The sequence below is a fragment of the Lissotriton helveticus genome, chromosome 9 (assembly GCF_964261635.1).
Source record: "Lissotriton helveticus chromosome 9, aLisHel1.1, whole genome shotgun sequence".
NCBI classification, from domain to species: Eukaryota; Metazoa; Chordata; class Amphibia; order Caudata; family Salamandridae; genus Lissotriton; species Lissotriton helveticus.
Genome location: NC_136070.1, coordinates 91,539,495 through 91,564,481, shown reverse-complemented (window position 1 = coordinate 91,564,481; position 24,987 = coordinate 91,539,495). Strand labels below are relative to the sequence as shown.

At 49.1% G+C, this 24,987-nt stretch overlaps 1 protein-coding gene across 1 annotated transcript in view; it reads right to left on the bottom strand.

The window, feature by feature from the left end:
* The window catches only part of EIF2S1 (eukaryotic translation initiation factor 2 subunit alpha), a 187,740-nt gene that overhangs the window by 35,482 nt on the left and 127,271 nt on the right, over positions 1–24,987 (bottom strand). Inside the window, exon 6 of the mRNA XM_078659540.1 lies at positions 8,476–8,573. Within this exon, the coding sequence (XP_078515666.1) occupies positions 8,476–8,573 (98 nt within the window). The remainder of the gene's footprint in view (positions 1–8,475; positions 8,574–24,987) is intronic.

Genomic DNA, 24,987 nt, shown 5'->3' with positions numbered 1-24,987 from the left:
GGGTGAGGGTGAGTGAGGGTGAGGGGTTGAGGGTGAGTGAGGGTGAGGGTGAGGCTGAGAGGTTGAGGGTAAGTGAGGGTGAGTGGTGGTGAGGCAGAGGGGGTGAGGGTAAGTGAGGGTGAGTGAGAGTGAGGGTGAGTGAGGGGTTGAGGGTGAACGGTTGAGGGTGAGTGAGGGTGAGGGTGAAGTGTTGAGGGTGGGTGAGGGGTTGTGAGTGAGGGTGAGGCGTTGAGGGTGAGTGAGGGTGAGTGAGGGTGAGTGAGGGTGAGTGAGGGTGAGTGAGGGTGAGTGAGGGTGAGTGAGGGTGAGGGGTTGAGGGTGAGTGAGGGTGAAGGGTTGAAAGTGATTGAGGATGAGGATTTGAGGGTGAGTGAGGGGTTGAGGCTGAGTGAGGGTGAGGGTGATTGAGGGTAAGGGGGTGAGGGTGAGGGGTTGAGTGTGAGTGAGGGTGAGGGTGATTGAGGGTGAGGGTGATTGAGGGTGAGGTGTTGAGGGTGAGTGAGAGTGAGTGAGGGTGAGTGAGGGTGAGGGCTTGAGGGTGAGTGAGGGTGAGGGTGAGTGAGTGTGAATGAGGGTGAGTGAGGGTGAGTGAGGGTGATTGAGGGTAAGTGAGGGTGAGTGAGGGTGATTGAGGGTGAGTGAGGGTGAGTGATGGTGATGTGTTGAGGGTGATAGAGAGTTATAGAGGGTGAGGGGTTGATGTTGAAAACATTTTTTGTTATTAAAATGTCTGACGCAAATCGCCACCTTAACGCTACCTACATTTACCAGGTTAGCGTTCTAGTTTATTTTTTTCTTTTCCCTACTGTTACGTATTTTTTTTGATGGACATTTTTTTTAGCCAATCGGAGCGCGACGTTTTTGACGTCGCGTTCCGATTTGCATACGTAATCGGTGGAATTCTCCAGAACATGGAGAATAGCCGGATGCGGAAGGCGTGTTCCTGTACGTGTGCTGTTGGTGCGTCGTATGATAGGTAAGAGATTCCCTCGACGTGTTTTTTTAATATAATGTAAAGTAGTATTGATAGTATGCATAAAATAGTTAATAATTACGAGTGTATTTATATAAATAGTGACATATTTTGTTAGCGATTGTAATTATTTTAGTTATTTATGTAATTTATATGTAATTAAGTATTTTATTTACTACATATAGTATATTTAAGTTAACGAATGAATAGGAGTGTATTTTTAATAATGTTGACATTGTATTTTTTTGTTTGTAATATTTCGAAATGATTATTATGTCGTGTAATTAAAGTCTTGTTTTTATTATTCGATATGTAATGTATTTATTTTCTTAAAGTGTTATGTAATGTATTATTAGCAGTTGTTTGTTATTTGACGTACAAGAGCTGTTCATTGAGTTTCTAAGTACTCTTTTCGCCATGAATATTGTACACTTAAAATGTATTAATTGTATTACGAGTTATTTTGTGAAGCTAAGAGACATATGTAATGTTTATTGATGATGTTTGCGCTGAATCCAAGTTGCGTAATATGTTTTTAATATTTGATGTAATTCCGTGTGATGAACTGCTATTGTTATATGCCTACGGCTTTTTGTGTAACTCATGACAATTGTGTTTAATCCGTCCGATTTACGGGATGAATAGTGCTTGTTTATTACCCAAGTTAAAAATAGGCTGTTTTACTTTTGTGTTTGTACATCCTAGTCCTCGCATCCTGACTGATATTTCTTCGTTCTTTTGTTGGTGTTATTTTGTCCTAATAATTGTTGGTTTGGTGACCTGAAGCTTGATAAACATCATTGCGCGTATTTTTACTTTGGTTGTTATTTTCTAGGATGTCTTTCTGTTGCGTATCTTGAGTGTGTATTTGTAGGGTGAATTAGGCTGTTAGTTTATTAGGGTGAATTAGGACTCAGGATTTCTATCTTGGAGTTAGAGTGTGGATTAGGATAGTTTATTTCTATTATTCCTTTTGTTGTTGTATGTGTGTGTGTGTGAGGGTGAGTGAGGGTGTGTGAAGCTGAGGGTGTGTGACGGTGTGTGAGGGAAGCTTGCACTGCTGCTGTCGGTGCTGTACCTGTTCCATGTGTAAGGGAAGCTTGCACTGCTGTTGCCTGTGCTGTACCTGCTCCGTGTGTGAGGGAAGCTTGCACTGCTGCCGCCTGTGCTGTACCTGATCTATGTGTGAGGGAAGCTTGCACTGCTGCCGCCTGTGCTGTACCTGATCTATGTGTGAGGGAAGCTTGCACTGCTGCCGCCTGTGCTGTACCTGATCTATGTCTGAGGGAAGCTTGCACTGCTGCTGTCGGTGCTGTACCTGTTCCATGTGTAAGGGAAGCTTGCACTGCTGCCGCCTGTGCTGTACCTGATGTATGTGTGAGGGAAGCTTGCACTGCTGCCGCCTGTGCTGTACCTGATCTATGTGTGAGGGAAGCTTGCACTGCTGCCGCCTGTGCTGTACCTGATCTATGTGTGAGGGAAGCTTGCACTGCTGCTGTCGGTGCTGTACCTGTTCCATGTGTAAGGGAAGCTTGCACTGCTGCCGCCTGTGCTGTACCTGATGTATGTGTGAGGGAAGCTTGCACTGCTGCCGCCTGTGCTGTACCTGATCTATGTGTGAGGGAAGCTTGCACTGCTGCTGCCTGTGCTGTACCTGGTCTGTGTGTGAGGGAAGCTTGCACTGCTGCTGTCGGTGCTGTACCTGTTCCATGTGTAAGGGAAGCTTGCACTGCTGTTGCCTGTGCTGTACCTGCTCCGTGTTTGAGGGAAGCTTACATTGCTGTTGCCTGTGCTGTACCTGCTCCGTGTGTGATGGAAGCTTGCACTGTTGCTGCCTGTGCTGTACCTGCTCTGTGTGTGAGGGAAGCTTGCACTGTTGATGCCTGTGGTGTACCTGCTCTGTGTAAGTAAATGGAGAGGAGGGAGAGAGTTGGAAGAGAGAGTGAAAGAGGCAGAAACGTGGAGAGTAAAAGAAAGAGCGAAGGAATATGTAAGCTGAGAGATGTGGCATAACAGAAGGATTGGTAGTGCGGGCACTGCTGCTTAGGGTTTCTGCGCGATTTGTGTAAGTAAATGGAGAGGGGGAGAGAGTTGGAAGAGAGAGTGAAAGAGGCCGAAACGTGGAAAGTAAAAGAAAGAGCGAAGGAATATGTAAGATGAGAGATGTGGCATAACAAAAGGATTGGTAGTGCGGGCACTGCTGCTTGGGGTATCTGCGAGATTAGTGTAAGTAAATGGAGAGGGGGGAGAGAGTTGGAAGAGAGAGCGAAAGAGGCAGAAACGTGGAGAGTAAAAGAAAGACCGAAGCAATCTGTAAGCTGAGAGATGTGGCATAACAGAAGGATTGGTAGTGCGGGTACTGCTGCTTGGGGTATCTGCGACATTTGTGTAAGTAAATGGAGAGGGGGGAGAGAGTTGGAAGAGAGAGTGAAAGAGGCAGAAACGTGGAGAGTAAAAGAAAGAGCGAAGGAATCTAAGCTGCGAGATGTGGCATAACAGAAGGATTGGTAGTGCGGGCACAGCTGCTTGGGGTATGTGCGAGATTTGTGTAAGTAAATGGAGAGGGGGAGAGAGTTGGAAGAGAGAGTGAAAGAGGCAGAAACGTGGAGAGTAAATGAAAGTGCTAAGGAATCTGTAAACGGAGAGATGTGGCATAACAGAAGGATTGGTAGTGCGGGCATAGCTGCTTGGGGTATATGCGAGATCTGTGTAAGTAAATAGAGAGGGGGGAGAGAGTTGGAAGAGAGAGTGAAAGAGGCAGAAACGTTGATATGAAAAGAAAAGAAATAGCGAAGGAATCTAAGCTGCGAGATGTGGCATAACAGAAGGATTGGTAGTGCGGGCACAGCTGCTTGGGGTATCTGCGAGATTTGTGTAAGTAAATGGAGAGGGGGGAGAGAGTTTGAAGAGAGTGAAATAGGCAGAAAAGTGGAGAGTAAAAGAAAGAGCGAAGGAATGTAAGCTGCGAGATGTGGCATAACAGAAGGATTGGTAGTGCGTGCAACGCTGCTTGGGGTATCTGCGAGATTTGTGTAAGTAAATGGAGAGGGGGGAGAGAGTTGGAAGAGAGAGTGAAAGAGGCAAAAATGTGGAGAGTAAAAGAAAGAGCGAATGAATCTAAGCTGCGAGATGCTGCTTGATGTATCTGCGGGAGGGTAGCCCCTATCACGTAGTTGGGTCATTCACATCACTACACGGAGGTTTTTTTTCTTTAGCACAATGTTTTGATCCCCTTTACTTTTACTGTTGGCAACTGCTGATGATGATACAGTGGGGAGTAAAGCGAGTACCAGTTTGACACATCCTCCATGTTGGTTGCTCCCGTGAGGCGTTGCCAATACCCCTCCCCCTTTTGTGCACTCGAAAAGTTTTGAGGGACGGTGAAGTACAGCACCAGGGATTAATGGGCACACACACATATGGCTTTAGGAATGTATAGTTCAAACTAAATGTGACAATAGACACTGAAACTAGTAGTAGGAGCTAACACATCCACTACTAGGCTTATCTCAATTTATAGAAAGAAAGGGATAGTTCACCTTGCAATAAGGTCAGGCACATTGTTCATAGCTGCCTGTGCTGTACCTGCTCCGTGTGTGAGGGAAGCTTGCACTGCTGCTGTCGGTGCTGTACCTGTTCCATGTGTAAGGGAAGCTTGCACTGCTGTTGCCTGTGCTGTACCTGCTCCGTGTGTGATGGAAGCTTGCACTGTTGCTGCCTGTGCTGTACCTGCTCTGTGTGTGAGGGAAGCTTGCACTGTTGCTGCCTGTGCTGTACCTGCTCTGTGTGTGAGGGAAGCTTGCACTGTTGCTGCCTGTGCTGTTCCTGCTCTGTGTGTGAGGGAAGCGTGCACTGCTGCTGCCTGTGCTGTACCTGCTCTGTGTGTGAGGGAAGCTTGCACTGCTGCTGTCGGTGCTGTACCTGTTCCATGTGTAAGGGAAGCTTGCACTGCTGTTGCCTGTGCTGTACCTGCTCCGTGTGTGAGGGAAGCTTGCATTGCTGTTGCCTGTGCTGTACCTGTTGCATGTGTAAGGGAAGCTTGCACTGCTGCCGCCTGTGCTGTACCTGATCTATGTGTGAGGGAAGCTTGCACTGCTGCTGTCGGTGCTGTACCTGTTCCATGTGTAAGGGAAGCTTGCACTGCTGTTGCCTGTGCTGTACCTGCTCCGTGTGTGATGGAAGCTTGCACTGTTGCTGCCTGTGCTGTACCTGCTCTGTGTGTAAGGGAAGCTTGCACTGCTGCTGTCGGTGCTGTACCTGTTCCATGTGTAAGGGAAGCTTGCACTGCTGTTGGCTGTGCTGTACCTGCTCCGTGTTTGAGTGAAGCTTGCATTGCCGTTGCCTGTGCTGTACCTGCTCCGTGTGTGATGGAAGCTTGCACTGCTGCCGCCTGTGCTGTACCTGATCTATGTGTGAGGGAAGCTTGCACTGCTGCCGCCTGTGCTGTACCTGATCTATGTGTGAGGGAAGCTTGCACTGCTGCCGCCTGTGCTGTACCTGATCTATGTGTGAGGGAAGCTTGCACTGCTGCTGTCGGTGCTGTACCTGTTCCATGTGTAAGGGAAGCTTGCACTGCTGTTGGCTGTGCTGTACCTGCTCCGTGTGTGAGGGAAGCTTGCACTGCTGCCGCCTGTGCTGTACCTGATCTATGTGTGAGGGAAGCTTGCACTGCTGCTGTCGGTGCTGTACCTGTTCCATGTGTAAGGGAAGCTTGCACTGCTGTTGGCTGTGCTGTACCTGCTCCGTGTTTGAGTGAAGCTTGCATTGCCGTTGCCTATGCTGTACCTGCTCCGTGTGTGATGGAAGCTTGCACTGCTGCCGCCTGTGCTGTACCTGATCTATGTGTGAGGGAAGCTTGCACTGCTGCTGTCGGTGCTGTACCTGTTCCATGTGTAAGGGAAGCTTGCACTGCTGTTGCCTGTGCTGTACCTGCTCCGTGTTTGAGTGAAGCTTGCATTGCCGTTGCCTGTGCTATACCTGCTCCGTGTGTGATGGAAGCTTGCACTGCTGCTGTCGGTGCTGTACCTGTTCCATGTGTAAGGGAAGCTTGCACTGCTGCCGCCTGTGCTGTACCTGATCTATGTGTGAGGGAAGCTTGCACTGCTGCTGCCTGTGCTGTACCTGCTCTGTGTGTGAGGGAAGCTTGCACTGCTGCCGCCTGTGCTGTACCTGATCTATGTGTGAGGGAAGATTGCACTGCTGCTGTCGGTGCTGTACCTGTTCCATGTGTAAGGGAAGCTTGCACTGCTGTTGCCTGTGCTGGACCTGCTCCGTGTTTGAGTGAAGCTTGCATTGCCGTTGCCTGTGCTGTTCCTAGCTCCGTGTGTGATGGAAGATTGCGAGATGTGGCATAACAGAAGGATTGGTAGTGCGTGCACCGCTGCTTGGGGTATCTGCGAGATTTGTGTAAGTAAATGGAGAGGGGGGTGAGAGTTGGAAGAGAGAGTGAAACAGGCAGAAACGTGGAGAGTTAAAAGAAAGAGGGAATGAATCTAAGCTGCGAGATGTGGCATAACAGAAGGATTGGTAGTGCGTGCACCGCTGCTTGGGGTATCTGCGAGATTTGTGTAAGTAAATGGAGAGGGGGGTGAGAGTTGGAAGAGAGAGTGAAACAGGCAGAAACGTGGAGAGTTAAAAGAAAGAGCGAAGGAATCTAAGCTGCGAGATGTGGCATAACAGAAGGATTGGTAGTGCGGGCACAGCTGCTTGGGGTATATGCGAGATTTGTGTAAGTAAATGGAGAGGGGGGAGAGAGTTGGAAGAGAGAGTGAAAGAGGCAGAAACTTTGATAGGAAAAGAAAAGAAAGAGGGAATGAATCTAAGCTGCGAGATGTGGCATAACAGAAGGATTGGTAGTGCGTGCACCGCTGCTTGGGGTATCTGCGAGATTTGTGTAAGTAAATGGAGAGGGGGGTGAGAGTTGGAAGAGAGAGTGAAACAGGCAGAAACGTGGAGAGTTAAAAGAAAGAGGGAAGGAATCTAAGCTGCGAGATGTGGCATAACAGAAGGATTGGTAGTGCGTGCACCGCTGCTTGGGGTATCTGCGAGATTTGTGTAAGTAAATGGAGAGGGGGGTGAGAGTTGGAAGAGAGAGTGAAACAGGCAGAAACGTGGAGAGTTAAAAGAAAGAGCGAAGGAATCTAAGCTGCGAGATGTGGCATAACAGAAGGATTGGTAGTGCGGGCACAGCTGCTTGGGGTATATGCGAGATTTGTGTAAGTAAATGGAGAGGGGGGAGAGAGTTGGAAGAGAGAGTGAAAGAGGCAAAAACGTGGAGAGTAAAAGAAAGAGCGAAGGAATCTAAGCTGCGAGATGTGGCATAACAGAAGGATTGGTAGTGCGGGCACAGCTGCTCGGGGTATCTGCGAGATTTGTGTAAGTAAATGTAGAGGGGGAGAGAGTTGGAAGAGAGAGTGAAAGAGGCAGAAACGTTGATAGGAAAAGAAAAGAAAGAGGGAATGAATCTAAGCTGCGAGATGTGGCATAACAGAAGGATTGGTAGTGCGGGCACAGCTGCTTGGGGTATATGCGAGATTTGTGTAAGTAAATGGAGAGGGAGGGAGAGAGTTGGAAGAGAAAGTGAAAGAGGCAGAAACGTGGAGAGGAATAGAAAGAGAGAAGGAATGTAAGCTGCGAGATGTGGAATAACAGAAGGATTGGTAGTGCGTGCACCGCTGCTTGGGGTACGACAAACAGGAGATGGTGACTAAAGTTTCAACCATGAGGTTGGAAGGCAGTGAAGTGAAATGTGAGGAGGCACCTCTTCAAATTGTAAAACAGACGGAGGGCATTGCTGTGGGGAGGGGGTGTAGGAGAAATGCACATGGCGGGCAGGGGAGGGGGCGGAGCGGGGAGAGCGGCATGTGGGTGTGAAGAAGCCGGGGCCTTTGAAGTGAAGCTAAGCTTCACTTCAAAAGGTGTCGGAGGAATGCGGCTGAGGGAACAGACGGCGATTGCGGCTGAGGGAACTGATGTGCACGCGCTTTTAAGCTCAATGCACATGCGCATTCAGCTTAAAAGTCACGGGCACTGCAAGGAATCGCCAGGATTCCTTGCTTCTTAGTTAAAGGTTGTTTAAGCCGCAATAGGCTCGCAAGCTCGATGCGCATGCGCATCGACAGGCGAGACCTAACAAAAAAAGCGTTCGACAAGAACAAAGCCTCGAGGGAGAGGAGAGAAGCTGCTGATCATAAAACTTCCTCAGGGAAAAACAACTTGCAGAGTCCAGGCCCAACACTAAGTGGCAAGAGTATGCATAGCATGGGTATCTGCAGCCAACACATGCTACGAATATAAAGTTAATTGAGTGTGTGTACATCTCAATAAAGCAGGTGCAAATAGGTATATGTCCAAGGATAAGGATAAAACAAAAACTAATGGGTTTGCATTTCATGGGGAAACATTTCTGCATTTGTGTTTCTGTGTCGGAGGAACATAGGTTATGGTCAGGGCTGCTGAGGTGTAATCTAAAACAGAAACAGCAGAATTTTGGCTTTTCTTACCTTTATGGGCATGTTTTCTGTGGAACAGCTCAAGCCTGCTTTCAGTGCTTCTTTTACGGCATCTATTCCTTCATAGCCATAGCAGGCAACTTCAATGTCTAGAAATATAAATTGAGATTCCATATGTTGCAATTATTGCAGTAAATGTCAAGTTAAATTCTGACCATGACATTACATTTGAATTGCAGGAGAATATGACATTTAATTTGAATTGTAGGATAACAAATATTATACACTAAAATAAAATATGAATAAATATAAATGGTTCAGATGCATTTTGTCGCAGCAGTACTTCAAACACCGCAGACAGAAAAACACTATGTGCAGAAATTCGAGAGGCCAATAAAAAGGAACAGTACACAGCATTGGACGTACTGTTGGTTAAGACTTGAAACTGCAAAAATAAAACACATAAAACTTAAAGACAAATTGCCAAACATTGACACACTTTCCTGAGAATCAAAAAGTATATTTAATAACGTGACTACCTCTTCAAACATACGTCTACTTCGTCAAAACCCTACAATCGTCAGGAAAATATAGGTGCCTGTCCAAACTAAAACCATGCATTGCCATTGAATCAGGTTATCTCACACAAGACTGTACCCACAGACGCCTAATTGTAAAGTAAGTTTTGTCAGTATGGGATGACTCACTTATATCATAAAGCCTCCACATATCAAGGAAGAGATCCAAATTATATTCACTTTAACATAGTTTAGGATCATACCTTCCAAGCTTAATTCCGTGCCATTTTCAGTCCCACGTGCACATTGCCACAATCTAAATGGGACAATATTCATCGTATATCAGCAACTCCCTACAAGGGCAATGGATTAAAACATTAAGGCCATCAACCTTAGAGCTCTCAGAGTTCTAGTGTGGCCCCTGCCAGAAGATTGTTATAACAATCTGCACAATATCAAGAGGACCATTTGGTGCAGTAAAATAATAATCCATCAAAATCCAGGGTCTTGTTTCAAAGACCAAAACAACATGGATGCCATCAGAATCTAGCTACCAATTTATAGGAAAAAGCCAGATATCTCCCGTTTAGCTAAGCGATGTAGCAAGAAATATTTTAAACGGATGGATGAAGCTAAAATATTGACGGCATTGCCATCAGATGCAGTTTATGCATCTGATGCAGTTTAAAGGAGTCATTGTTCAAATTGACGAGTAAGGTTATTTTGTTTCTAGACAAACACTAAAATCTTTAATTCTGAATTTCACAAAAGGAAGCTAATTCTGAAGTACAATGATTATGTTTGCATGCAGAGGTATCACAGGCTGTGGAATTTTCTTGCAAGGTTGATCTACTGTAAATTGGAGAGAGCTTCGCAAAAGAGCTCCTAACACTGTTTTTTGGGAGTATTACAAACGCATGTTTTTTAACAACAGACACAACCCTGACTCACAGTACTACAACAAAGGAGCCTCTGTTCCGATTTATATAACTATTAGTCATCACACTCAGGTCTCTGGAATCAGCAATCTGTGCAACAAAGTGCATCAGTGAGTTGATTGTTCACCTGTAGGTAGTTGTAGACACAGGACACCAACCCACACAAGGTGCTTGTAACTGGAAATCCCCATTTTAAGAATCTCTGGAAATACCCCATAAATAAGACAGTCTTTAATGAATGTTGTTCCAAAAGGAAAAAAACACCCAAACTTCCAAGTGACTCAAGGACACAAAAATGTAAAGAACATGGACTGAACTAGATTAAAATATTTGCCATGGTAACATGACACCGACACACAGCCCTTTACCCAGAAAAAGTGCAGTAGTAATGTTGTTCTTTTTGAAAGTCTCACATAAAAACTTCCACTCCTTGGTACAAACAAGTGATTAAAATAGTAACGGAATAGTTCCCCTTTTAAGCGCCTTGAGACCCTCCGGGTGAGTAGTGCGCTATATAAATGCTTGATTGATTGATTGATTATTGCACACGCACCTTTCAAAACAGAACACCAAACTAAAAACTCCACACGTGATCTATCCTGACGGTCTTAAGAGATGGGCTTGTATGTTAGTGTCTTGTTTGATTTCACCTGTCGCAGCTTGAAAATACACAGTAAAAAACCTAAGTGATCAGGGATCTTAGTTTTCCTCACTACAGAAGATAGGTTGAAGTACGTTTTCTATTTTAACAAGGAGGCATTATGTCCATAAGCGACATCCCTGGAGGAAGAAAGTGCACATATGGGATGATGTTGTGTCAGAATATATGCAAAATAGGCAGAACATGTAAGAAGAAGCGTTAAATGGGTATTGGAATTTTAGTTCTTAGTCATTTCTATGGCATTGTTTTTTTGTTGAATAAGTACTTTGTCTCAAACCAGCAGTAGTCATTTTTCGGTCTGGCATTAGAAAGACCTTTTGTTTTTACTCAAATTATAAATAAAATATACTTTAAAGGGTTTTCACCCAGGTCTCTTCGTCCAGTGGTCTGTTGTGTTATTCGCATTGTTCTTCTGTCCATTTTAGCATACATCATGGGGGAGAAAGGGTCAGCCTACTCCATCCTTAAATTCACTGAGTGACAACATCCGGCTCTTTCACACAGAGTACATCGCACACAAAGTGGCTCCCTTTAGTGCCAGGGACTACTGTTCCATCTCCGATTATAAAACACTTTTGCTTTTAGCCAATCGTTTTTTTCTTCTAAGTATTACACAGGGACCAGTGATCCCCAATAAAACAATTTATCCCCGGCAAAAAAAATCTCAAAACGAGCAGTCAGAAAACCAAAACAGTGACAGCCAATGTTAGAATTATTGGCGTTGTCAATGCTCGTTTTGGAATGCACGTGAACTGACACGGCGAAGGGTAAAAAAAAGTGAAATGAGGAAAGAAACTTTTTTGTTTTTATTTTCAGTTCTGTTTTGATTCTAACAGTCTGCCTACGTCTTTCGCTGCAGGTTCGGCCTCATCTCCTGGCAGTCACAAAACAGGAAATGAGTCACAGGGAGGATGTCCGCCTCGAGCGTCTGCCTGTAAAACACCCATGGAAAGCTGAACCAGTTAACCAAATCCTTTTCGGCTGCCTGCATGATTGCTAACTCGACAGATTTAGGAGGCAGGTTACCACCCTCAGCAAATATCCGGCGTGCACGGTTCTGCGAGTCTTCCGCCTGTTTCTGTGGAAATGAACTCCTTCAGCGAGAAATCCGACTTCCGGCGCGGGAAGAGAACTCCCACCTAACCTGTGAAAGCCGTGCAGGTTCCGAGCTGCCAGCCCTCTCCTGCAGTAACTAGCGACAATGCACAGGTCTCCTTCACGTCAACATGTTTACTTCTCATGAGCTCGTCTCGGTCAGAAGCCACGTGCCGTGGCACTTTCCTGCGATCCCGCCATGTTGAATGGAATGGCGAAGGCACCAAGTCAGAGGCTCTACGATTTCATTTGTAGTGCCATAACAATAGCAATTAATGGTATTACACCCTAATTTCCTGCCTCTGTTTGGTTAGAACCTGTTGGCAAATATGCCCATGTACAATATCGTCCAGGCAGCTAAGTCTCTGTCATAGTCATAGAAGCCCACAACAGAGCAAGGACCAAGGGGTGGGACTACTGACTGGTTCAGTGGCACCCTCCACCCATCCCGGCAGCTCTCCGAGCCGTCCAACGCTGCTTGGAGAGGCCCCGGGGTGGAACTGCTGACTGGTTCAGTGGCACACTCCACCCTGCCCGGCAGCTCTATGGAGCCGTCCAACGCTGCATCCCTTCTTTGGAGAGGCCCCGGGGTGGAACTGCTGACTGGTTCAGTGGCATCCTCCATCCTACCAGGCAGCTCTCTGGAGCCGTCCAACTCAGCACGCCCCTGCTTGGAGAGGCCCCAGGGTAGGACTACTGACTAGATCAGTGGCACCCTCCACCCTGTAAGCCCCTGCTTGGAGAGGTCCCGGGTGGGAATACTGACTGGTTCAGTGGCAGCCTCCACCTTGCCCGGAAGCTCTCTGGAGTTGCCCAATGCTGCAAGCCCCTATTTAGAGAGGCCCCGGGGGTGAGGGGGCCGGGGGAGGGGTTGGCAGGACTACTGACTGGATCAGTGGCACCCTCCATCCTACCAGGCAGCTCTCTGGAGCCGTCCAACACTGCAACCCTTCTTTGGAGAGGCCCCGGGGTGGACTACTGACTGGTTCAGTGGCATCCTTCCATCCTACCAGGAAGCTCTCTGAAGCTGTCCAACGCTGCAAGCCCCTGCTTGAAAAGACCCCAGGGTGAGACTACGGATTAGTTCAGTGGCACCCTCCACCCTGCCCAGCAGCTCTCTGGTGCTGTCCAACACTGCAAGCCCCTTCTTGGAGAGGCCCCGGGTGAGACTACAGACGGGTTCAGTAGCACGCTCCACCCTGCCCGGCATCTCTCTGGAGTTGTCCAACACAGCAAGCCCCTTCTTGGAGAGGCCCGGGGTGAGACTACAGACGGGTTCAGTAGCACGCTCCACCCTGCCCGGCATCTCTCTGGAGTTGTCCAACACAGCAAGCCCCTTCTTGGAGAGGCCCGGGGTGAGACTACAGACGGGTTCAGTAGCACGCTCCACCGTGCCCGGCAGCTCTCTGGAGTTGTCCAACACGGCAAGCCCCTTCTTGGAGAGGCCGGGGTGGGACTACAGACTGGTTCAGTAGCACGCTCCACCCTGCCCGGCAGCTCTCTGGAGCCGTCCAACGCTGCATCCCTTCTTTGGAGAGGCCCCGGGGTGGAACTGCTGACTGGTTCAGTGGCATCCTCCATCCTACCAGGCAGCTCTCTGGAGCCGTCCAATGCAGCACGCCCCTGCTTGGAGAGGCCCCAGGGTAGGACTACTGACTGGTTAAGTAGGACCCTCCACCATGCCAGACAGCTCTCTGGAGCCATCCAACAGTGCAAGCCCCGGTTACGTTATGTGTTGTGAGAAGTTGGCCTGATGTGCAGTGCTCACTATTCTAGTGATCACTATATATCAGTCCAAACAACCCTTATTGATGATTGGTTGTAAGTCAACCTTATAGACCAGTTATCCTAGTAGCATGGATACGAGCAGTCTAAGTCTAAGACTCTAGAGGGCGTGTTAAGCCAGCTGTTTTACCATCACATTACCCCTTGAACACCCAGTGAAAGGACACCACACAAGTTGTTATGAAAATAAACAGTGTATTTATTTATAACAAGACTACCCTAGCTCTTTATGAGACAGGGAGCTAAGCACACAACAAAACTCTTATAAAAATACTGTAAGTCGCACAATTTACACAAATGCCCGAGGGGCACGAAAAACCATATACTCTAAAAGTGGAATGCGAATTACTAGCAGGTAAGTAACAATTCTCAGAGGCTTTAGAAACGCTAGGCCTACAATACTAAACACTCAGGTTAGGAGCAGGAGGCCTAGGGACACCACGTGCAGAGTGGGAACTCTCACGCGTAAGGCGGGAAAAAGCCTAAGGAAGCTAGAACTCACAAAGTTACTGTTCTCGGGCGAACCCGACTAGGTAGGTCGAAAACGACAGTGGATCTGGACCCTTGGATAGTGAGGCTATGCTGGGGCACCGAAATGCCGAAGTTACCTAGCCCAGGGGCTGCGGCTGCATAGGTCTGAAAAGACGTCGGGATTCCTCGTTGACGAACCAGGAGCCTGAAGAAGAAGTTGCTGGCAGGCGGCCAGTGAAGAAAAGTTCGAAGAGATCCAAGCCTGGATCAGGGAAGAAGAAACCTGAAAGCAGAGGGGACCAAGTTCTTGAATCACTAGCCAGTGATTAAGTGGGCACCAGGATGGCACCGGGCGAAGTCACCGCAGTCAGGTGAGTGGGCGCTGCTGGGCTCTGTAGTCTCACGGACCAGGAGGCGTTGTCGGCGACCAGGATGGAGGTACGAGCTGTCCCACGATGGATGATGCTCTCGACGTCGCTGGACCCAGGATTGGGGCAACAAGTCTTGGCAAATTCAAGCCCACGCGGTGGACCTAAAATGGCGTCTGGAGTGGACCAGGAGGGTCCGGGGTGCTCCTCTTTTGGAAGGGAGCAAGGGCCAGTCTGGAGCAACCAGACCAGCAGTAGTGATGTCGTCGGGCATCGTCAGGAAGGCCACAAGCCAGCGGGCTAGTAGCCAAACAACGCGGTGAGCAGCAACAAGCAGAAGGGCCCCACGCAGATCGTGGAGATGCTGGGAGGCTGGACTTCGGTGCTGGAGCTGCTCAGGGTCGGGGCTTCTCGGTCCCCAAAGCACTCACCAGAGGATCCCTCGGCGGTCGTGCTGGAAAGAAGTCGTGCAGTCTTGAAGATGGCCGGTCCCTCGAGGTCTCGTCGCACCCACGGTTCTCAGCTTGGCTGTAGAGGTGGGTAGAGGTCAGAGGTGCCAGGGAAGCCGGTTCTCGTCGAGCTGGGCAGTCGGATTCCGGAGGAAGGACTTACAGCAGACCGCAGTGTTCTTAAGATGGTGTCTGCGGATGCAGGGTGACTACTCCTTAGCCACAAGGGAGAATCTTGAAGAAGAAATCTTGATGTCCTTTCGTAGAAAGTCGTGTCTTGATTCCAAAGATGATCTAATTTGGAAGGGGGCCAGTTCCTACCTTTATCTGGGAAAAGGGGGCTGGCACGCGACTAAGTCCTGCCCTATGGGTGGGACCAGGAGGGGGGTGGTTACACCCCTCTCCTTTGGCGGGCTTTCCCCAGGCCAGGGGCTGGAGTGCCCCTGGAACTGGTTTCAGCCGGCCTATGCACAGTGAGCACCGGGGTGCCACTTGCAGTCACCTTCCTCTGTAGCCCTGCCTACCTGGAATACACAAAACCCTGTCTGGGACGGTGCTGGCACCGCCCCTGGCAGGAAACCCTTTGTCCTTGCCCCCTGCTCTGGGAGGACTCCCAGCAGCAGGAGGGAAGACTTGTGTCTCGGTGGCAGCATCCATTTTGTGGATGCTAAGGCTCTGTCTGACTTTAACCGGGGTTACAGGTTACATACATGTCGTGTCCCTCTAGAAGGGTGGAATGCTAACCCCGTCGCCAGAATTGGCGAGGGGTTAGTATTCCAATTCGTATGACACCTTACTCGACATGTTTTGATAAAGCGATACCAGAGTTGGCATATAACCGCGAGGATTATAATGCACTTAAGAGTATATGGTATGCGATATCATGGAAACGGCTAAGGGATAGATCCCGAAAGCCGCAGACAGGCTCAGCTCATGCCATAGCACTATCTCACACGATTCCAAGCACTCTGCCTTCAGGATTGTCAAGGCCTGCCATAGGAGTGACTGATAGGAGATCTGTGTGTCCATTTTTAGGGTTAGATATAGGTATACTATATCTAAAGCAAAGGGTGATTACACCACCTTGCCCCAGCTGTCAAGCAGCCAGTTGTGTCAGATTTGGATGGCCAGCCAGGGGTGGCATAATACATGCTGCAGCCCCTGGTTGGCCCTGGGAACACCTATGCCCTGGTTACCTAAGGTACACTGTACAGGGACTGATAAGGTGACTCAGTATCCAATTGGATATGTACCTAAGGTACATGGAATCCATTTTACAGAGAGAGCAGTGGGCCTGGGGTCCTGAATAGCAGGGCCCCAGGTCAACTAAGTCAGAAAACCAGCAAAACACCAGGCAAAAAGTTGGGGGCAACCATAGTCAGGGATCTACCTTCCTACATAACCCCCCCCCCCAAACGAAAGGAGATAAGGCTATCCTTGCCAGGTAAGCCTATATTGCCTGAGTGGCCATATAAGGAAGTACCAGCACTGGCATGGTTACCCCCTATCTCATGGTCCACTAAGCAATCCCTCACCCTAAGGGTATCTGAGGGTCTCCACCATAGGGAATCTCTACCTGTGGTGTGTTTTGGCAAAGGAAACGGCTGGTGCTGAAATGGAGTACTGAAGTGAGGCTCCACTAATTTTGGGCTCAGCTTCCTCCAATCATTTTCCACCATAGAGGCCTTTCTTTCCAAGACTGAGTTGTTTTGGGCTCTCAGGGTCAACCTCTGGCTACCTACAGCTGGAGGTTGGGTCCCTCTGTTTGGCTTACTGGAGGGACAGGTCAGGTTTGGGGCCCTCAGGTCCCAGGTTTGGCTGTGCCCAACAGTGTCCATCTGTGGGAGGTCCCTAACTAAATTTAAGGGGGATCCCTCAGGAGTCTGTTTTATTTTCACTTGGCTAGGATTACTAGCTTCAGTGCCCTTAATCTGTTGATTGGGAAGTTCTTTTGGACAGGGGGCCCTTTGGGGTCCAACACTGGCCTCCCTGACCTCTACAGCCCTGGGCTGACTGAGGCAGGGTAGAGAGGGGCAGGTTACCTGCTCCAGACTGGGTCCCACCTGGGAAGGGTCCACTGACATCAGGGGCTCTGCCAGGCTAGGCCTGACTACCTCTGGGGCAGTTCCTTCACAAGGGGTCAGATCAGTTCCCTGAGGAGGCTGATCCTTTCCTAAAGTCTGGTGGGAGGGAGATTTCTCTTCCTCCTCAATGCTCTCTGTCTGAGTGGAGTGATCCACAGTTTCAGGCTTCACAACACTATCATCTGTCTGAGTTTGAGCTGTGGCCATCACAACTCTCCCAACCTTTTCAGGAGGGGGCTCAGTTTGGGTGTGGGCTGTGACCATCACAGCCTTTACAACCTGTTCTGGGAAGGAAGTAGTCTGAGATTGGGCTGTGACTGGCACAGCCCTCCTGACCTGTTCAGGGAGGACATCTTGGACTGGGGCTGTGGCTACCACTGCCCCACTAACCTTACCATGGAAGTTTACCATTTTAGAATGGGTTTCTTGCTCTACTTCAGCCCAGACTGAGAGCTCTAAATCATTCCCCAGTAGGCAATCTACAGGCAAGTTTGGTGACACTGCCACTCTCTTGTGGCCAGTGACACCTCCCCAGCTGAGATTGACCACTGCCATGGGATGATCTCTCTGTACTCCATCAATATTGGTCACCTGGTATGTGGCACCAGGTAAAAGTTGCCTTGAGGGGACTAGACTCTCAGTCACCATAGTGATGCTAGCCCCTGTGTCTCTATAGGTCTCAACTTTTATACCATTGATGAGGGGCTCCTGTCTGTACTTGCCCAAAGTGTTGGGACAAGTTGTGAAGTTGGCAAACCCCATGCCAGTCTCACAGACAAGAGTATCTAAGTTTGGGGACCTGGTTAGGCCAGAGTCCCCAGGAACTCCCAAAGTAAATGCACCCAAATTCTTGGGGGCACTCCCACCACCTGGGGGATTACTACTAGTAGTAACAGGAGGTTTGGGAATGTTACTTGGGGGTATGTTCTCCTTATTGTTATTCTTTGGGCAACTGCTGTCAGTTTTCAAATGACCCACCTGTTTACAGGGATAACAATAAGGTTTCTTCTGGTTATTAGAAGGATTCTGGGACCCACCCCCCTCAGAGGATTTTTGGGGCCCTGATGTGGTTTGATCTGGAGATTTATTCCCACCCTTCTCTTGAGGCTTGGTTGATTCCTTTTTCTGGTCACCACCTTGGTTCTTGGGCCTAATCCTGGTTCTGACCCATTTGTCTGCCCTCTTACCCAATTCCTGTGGAGAGGTCAGATCAGAGTCTACCAGGTGCTGGTGTAATAACTGGTTCTGACAATTATTTAAGACTTGCTCTCTCATAATAAGATTATACAATCCTGTGAAGTCAGTAACCTTGCTACCCAGTAGCCAGCCTTCCAAAGCCTTAGTGGCACAATCAACAAAGTCAGACCAGTCCTGAGACTGAGTTTTCTGGGTGTCTCTGAACAGCAACCTGTACTGCTCAGTGGTTAAGCCAAACCCATCAACCAGTGCATTTTTCAGGACCTGGTAATTGTTAGCATCCTCAACTCTAGTAGTGAGGAGCTTATCTCTACCTTTGCCATCAAAGGAGAGCCACAGTATAGCTGCCCACTGACTCTGGGGAATGCACTGCACAGTGCAGGCCCTCTCCAGAGCAGCCATCCATTTCTGGATGTCATCCCCTTGCTTAAAGGGGGGCACTATCTTTGTCAGGTGTTTAGTATCTAAACCCTTCTCTCTATCTCTTGGGAGATTGCTGCCACCAGTGGGAGCTAACCCACTCATCTGCTGCTCTCTAGCCAAGGCAAGCTTCTCTTTGGCCAGGGCAATTTCTTCCCTTTCAATCCTCAGAGTAGCCTGTCTCATCCTAGCTTCATGCTCCATTCTCTGAGGGGAAGTCAATCTCCTCTGGGGAGAGTTCCTTCTCCTCTGAGAAGAGGCATTAGAGTGCAGAGATCTATTGGAGTCCCTAGAAAGAGATCTATCTCTCCTAACTCCAAGGTTAGGCCTACTTAGGGTCAGTACTGGGGGTCCCCCAGATCCTAGCCCAAGTAAGTCTATGTTGGCCCTAGTTAGCCTTCTGACTACCTCAAGACCTTTGTCTACCTCATCCCCAGAGAGTTCCTCAGGATCCTCCTCCCCAACTGCATTTACAGTGTTGTGGAGGTCTGGATCCCCAGTGGTACCCTCTAAGGTTGGCATATTCCCATCTAGCTGAGAAAGCTTTCTCGCATCATAAGTCTCTAAGAGACCTATTAAAAAGGGAATGGTGGGGTTAGACCCCTGTTTCAGTTTTCTGGAGGTACACACTTGTCTCATCTCCTGAAAACTGAGAGCTGCATATCTTGATTTGACCTGTGGAGGGTCAACATCCACAAGGGGAGTCTCAGTAGATTCTCCTTGGGTAGACATGCTCTTTCTAGTGAGGTGTAAGTGGTGCACTTACCTACACTATATGTTTGCCTACTGATCCCTTGCTAGAGTTGTAGTTTAGGGTGTGCTAGGCCCTAGGAGCTACAACAGCTGGTTCAGTAGAACTCAGAGTATTCTAAGCTAAGTTATATGTACCTTTAGTACTTATGTGATCTTTCACAAGATATTCTTAGGATATGTGTGGTAAAACAACAGCAAGCTCAAATCCCAACCGCTGCTCACCAATGTGAGAAGTTGGCCTGATGTCCAGTGCTCACTATTCTAGTGATCACTATATATCAGTCCAAACAACCCTTATTGATGATTGGTTGTAAGTCAACCTTATAGACCAGCTATCCTAGTAGCATGGATACGAGCAGTCTAAGGCTAAGACTCTAGAGGGCGTGTTAAGCCAGCTGTTTTACCATCACATTACCCCTTGAACACCCAGTGAAAGGACACCACACAAGTTGTTATGAAAATAAACAGTGTATTTATTTATAACAAGACTACCCTGGCTCTTTATGAGACAGGGAGCTAAGCACACAACAAAACTCTTATAAAAATACTGTAAGTCGCACAATTTACACAAATGCCCGAGGGGCACGAAAAACCATATACTCTAAAAGTGGAATGCGAATTACTAGCAGGTAAGTAACAATTCTCAGAGGCTTTAGAAACGCTAGGCCTACAATACTAAACACTCAGGTTAGGAGCAGGAGGCCTAGGGACACCACGTGCAGAGTGGGAACTCTCACGCGTAAGGCGGGAAAAAGCCTATGGAAGCTAGAACTCACAAAGTTACTGTTCTCGGGCGAACCCGACTAGGTAGGTCGAAAACGACAGTGGATCTGGACCCTTGGATAGTGAGGCTATGCTGGGGCACCGAAATGCCGAAGTTACCTAGCCCAGGGGCTGCGGCTGCATAGGTCTGAAAAGACGTCGGGATTCCTCGTTGACGAACCAGGAGCCTGAAGAAGAAGTTGCTGGCAGGCGGCCAGTGAAGAAAAGTTCGAAGAGATCCAAGCCTGGATCAGGGAAGAAGAAACCTGAAAGCAGAGGGGACCAAGTTCTTGAATCACTAGCCAGTGATTAAGTGGGCACCAGGATGGCACCGGGCGAAGTCACCGCAGTCAGGTGAGTGGGCGCTGCTGGGCTCTGTAGTCTCACGGACCAGGAGGCGTTGTCGGCGACCAGGATGGAGGTACGAGCTGTCCCACGATGGATGATGCTCTCGACGTCGCTGGACCCAGGATTGGGGCAACAAGTCTTGGCAAATTTAAGCCCACGCGGTGGACCTAAAATGGCGTCTGGAGTGGACCAGGAGGGTCCGGGGTGCTCCTCTTTTGGAAGGGAGCAAGGGCCAGTCTGGAGCAACCAGACCAGCAGTAGTGATGTCGTCGGGCGTCGTCAGGAAGGCCACAAGCCAGCGGGCTAGTAGCCAAACAACGCGGTGAGCAGCAACAAGCAGAAGGGCCCCACGCAGATCGTGGAGATGCTGGGAGGCTGGACTTCGGTGCTGGAGCTGCTCAGGGTCGGGGCTTCTCGGTCCCCAAAGCACTCACCAGAGGATCCCTCGGCGGTCGTGCTGGAAAGAAGTCGTGCAGTCTTGAAGATGGCCGGTCCCTCGAGGTCTCGTCGCACCCACGGTTCTCAGCTTGGCTGTAGAGGTGGGTAGAGGTCAGAGGTGCCAGGGAAGCCGGTTCTCGTCGAGCTGGGCAGTCGGATTCCGGAGGAAGGACTTACAGCAGACCGCAGTGTTCTTAAGATGGTGTCTGCGGATGCAGGGTGACTACTCCTTAGCCACAAGGGAGAATCTTGAAGAAGAAATCTTGATGTCCTTTCGTAGAAAGTCGTGTCTTGATTCCAAAGATGATCTAATTTGGAAGGGGGCCAGTTCCTACCTTTATCTGGGAAAAGGGGGCTGGCACGCGACTAAGTCCTGCCCTATGGGTGGGACCAGGAGGGGGGTGGTTACACCCCTCTCCTTTGGCGGGCTTTCCCCAGGCCAGGGGCTGGAGTGCCCCTGGAACTGGTTTCAGCCGGCCTATGCACAGTGAGCACCGGGGTGCCACTTGCAGTCACCTTCCTCTGTAGCCCTGCCTACCTGGAATACACAAAACCCTGTCTGGGACGGTGCTGGCACCGCCCCTGGCAGGAAACCCTTTGTCCTTGCCCCCTGCTCTGGGAGGACTCCCAGCAGCAGGAGGGAAGACTTGTGTCTCGGTGGCAGCATCCATTTTGTGGATGCTAAGGCTCTGTCTGACTTTAACCGGGGTTACAGGTTACATACATGTCGTGTCCCTCTAGAAGGGTGGAATGCTAACCCCGTCGCCAGAATTGGCGAGGGGTTAGTATTCCAATTCGTATGACACCTTACTCGACATGTTTTGATAAAGCGATACCAGAGTTGGCATATAACCGCGAGGATTATAATGCACTTAAGAGTATATGGTATGCGATATCATGGAAACGGCTAAGGGATAGATCCCGAAAGCCGCAGACAGGCTCAGCTCATGCCATAGCACTATCTCACACGATTCCAAGCACTCTGCCTTCAGGATTGTCAAGGCCTGCCATAGGAGTGACTGATAGGAGATCTGTGTGTCCATTTTTAGGGTTAGATATAGGTATACTATATCTAAAGCGAAGGGTGATTACACCACCTTGCCCCAGCTGTCAAGCAGCCAGTTGTGTCAGATTTGGATGGCCAGCCAGGGGTGGCATAATACATGCTGCAGCCCCTGGTTGGCCCTGGGAACACCTATGCCCTGGTTACCTAAGGTACACTGTACAGGGACTGATAAGGTGACTCAGTATCCAATTGGATATGTACCTAAGGTACATGGAATCCATTTTACAGAGAGAGCAGTGGGCCTGGGGTCCTGAATAGCAGGGCCCCAGGTCAACTAAGTCAGAAAACCAGCAAAACACCAGGCAAAAAGTTGGGGGCAACCATAGTCAGGGATCTACCTTCCTACATAACCCCCCACCCCCAAACGAAAGGAGATAAGGCTATCCTTGCCAGGTAAGCCTATATTGCCTGAGTGGCCATATAAGGAAGTACCAGCACTGGCATGGTTACCCCCTATCTCATGGTCCACTAAGCAATCCCTCACCCTAAGGGTATCTGAGGGTCTCCACCATAGGGAATCTCTACCTGTGGTGTGTTTTGGCAAAGGAAACGGCTGGTGCTGAAATGGAGTACTGAAGTGAGGCTCCACTAATTTTGGGCTCAGCTTCCTCCAATCCTTTTCCACCATAGAGGCCTTTCTTTCCAAGACTGAGTTGTTTTGGGCTCTCAGGGTCAACCTCTGGCTACCTACAGCTGGAGGTTGGGTCCCTCTGTTTGGCTTACTGTAGGGACAGGTCAGGTTTGGGGCCCTCAGGTCCCAGGTTTGGCTGTGCCCAACAGTGTCCATCTGTGGGAGGTCCCTAACTAAATTTAAGGGGGATCCCTCAGGAGTCTGTTTTATTTTCACTTGGCTAGGATTACTAGCTTCAGTGCCCTTAATCTGTTGATTGGGAAGTTCTTTTGGACAGGGGGCCCTTTGGGGTCCAACACTGGCCTCCCTGACCTCTACAGCCCTGGGCTGACTGAGGCAGGGTAGAGAGGGGCAGGTTACCTGCTCCAGACTGGGTCCCACCTGGGAAGGGTCCACTGACATCAGGGGCTCTGCCAGGCTAGGCCTGACTACCTCTGGGGCAGTTCCTTCACAAGGGGTCAGATCAGTTCCCTGAGGAGGCTGATCCTTTCCTAAAGTCTGGTGGGAGGGAGATTTCTCTTCCTCCTCAATGCTCTCTGTCTGAGTGGAGTGATCCATAGTTTCAGGCTTCACAACACTATCATCTGTCTGAGTTTGAGCTGTGGCCATCACAACTCTCCCAACCTTTTCAGGAGGGGGCTCAGTTTGGGTGTGGGCTGTGACCATCACAGCCTTTACAACCTGTTCTGGGAAGGAAGTAGTCTGAGATTGGGCTGTGACTGGCACAGCCCTCCTGACCTGTTCAGGGAGGACATCTTGGACTGGGGCTGTGGCTACCACTGCCCCACTAACCTTACCATGGAAGTTTACCATTTTAGAATGGGTTTCTTGCTCTACTTCAGCCCAGGCTGAGAGCTCTAAATCATTCCCCAGTAGGCAATCTACAGGCAAGTTTGGTGACACTGCCACTCTCTTGTGGCCAGTGACACCTCCCCAGCTGAGATTGACCACTGCCATGGGATGATCTCTCTGTACTCCATCAATATTGGTCACCTGGTATGTGGCACCAGGTAAAAGTTGCCTTGAGGGGACTAGACTCTCAGTCACCATAGTGATGCTAGCCCCTGTGTCTCTATAGGTCTCAACTTTTATACCATTGATGAGGGGCTCCTGTCTGTACTTGCCCAAAGTGTTGGGACAAGTTGTGAAGTTGGCAAACCCCATGCCAGTCTCACAGACAAGAGTATCTAAGTTTGGGGACCTGGTTAGGCCAGAGTCCCCAGGAACTCCCAAAGTAAATGCACCCAAATTCTTGGGGGCACTCCCACCACCTGGGGGATTACTACTAGTAGTAACAGGAGGTTTGGGAATGTTACTTGGGGGTATGTTTCCTTATTGTTATTCTTTGGGCAACTGCTGTCAGTTTTCAAATGACCCACCTGTTTACAGGGATAACAATAAGGTTTCTTCTGGTTATTAGAAGGATTCTGGGACCCACCCCCCTCAGAGGATTTTTGGGGCCCTGATGTGGTTTGATCTGGAGATTTATTCCCACCCTTCTCTTGAGGCTTGGTTGATTCCTTTTTCTGGTCACCACCTTGGTTCTTGGGCCTAATCCTGGTTCTGACCCATTTGTCTGCCCTCTTACCCAATTCCTGTGGAGAGGTCAGATCAGAGTCTACCAGGTGCTGGTGTAATAACTGGTTCTGACAATTATTTAAGACTTGCTCTCTCATAATAAGATTATACAATCCTGTGAAGTCAGTAACCTTGCTACCCAGTACCCAGCCTTCCAAAGCCTTAGTGGCACAATCAACAAAGTCAGACCAGTCCTGAGACTGAGTTTTCTGGGTGTCTCTGAACAGCAACCTGTACTGCTCAGTGGTTAAGCCAAACCCATCAACCAGTGCATTTTTCAGGACCTGGTAATTGTTAGCATCCTCAACTCTAGTAGTGAGGAGCTTATCTCTACCTTTGCCATCAAAGGAGAGCCACAGTATAGCTGCCCACTGACTCTGGGGAATGCACTGCACAGTGAAGGCCCTCTCCAGAGCAGCCATCCATTTCTGGATGTCATCCCCTTGCTTAAAGGGGGGCACTATCTTTGTCAGGTGTTTAGTATCTAAACCCTTCTCTCTATCTCTTGGGAGATTGCTGCCACCAGTGGGAGCTAACCCACTCATCTGCTGCTCTCTAGCCAAGGCAAGCTTCTCTTTGGCCAGGGCAATTTCTTCCCTTTCAATCCTCAGAGTAGCCTGTCTCATCCTAGCTTCATGCTCCATTCTCTGAGGGGAAGTCAATCTCCTCTGGGGAGAGTTCCTTCTCCTCTGAGAAGAGGCATTAGAGTGCAGAGATCTATTGGAGTCCCTAGAAAGAGATCTATCTCTCCTAACTCCAAGGTTAGGCCTACTTAGGGTCAGTACTGGGGGTCCCCCAGATCCTAGCCCAAGTAAGTCTATGTTGGCCCTAGTTAGCCTTCTGACTACCTCAAGACCTTTGTCTACCTCATCCCCAGAGAGTTCCTCAGGATCCTCCTCCCCAACTGCATTTACAGTGTTGTGGAGGTCTGGATCCCCAGTGGTACCCTCTAAGGTTGGCATATTCCCATCTAGCTGAGAAAGCTTTCTCGCATCATAAGT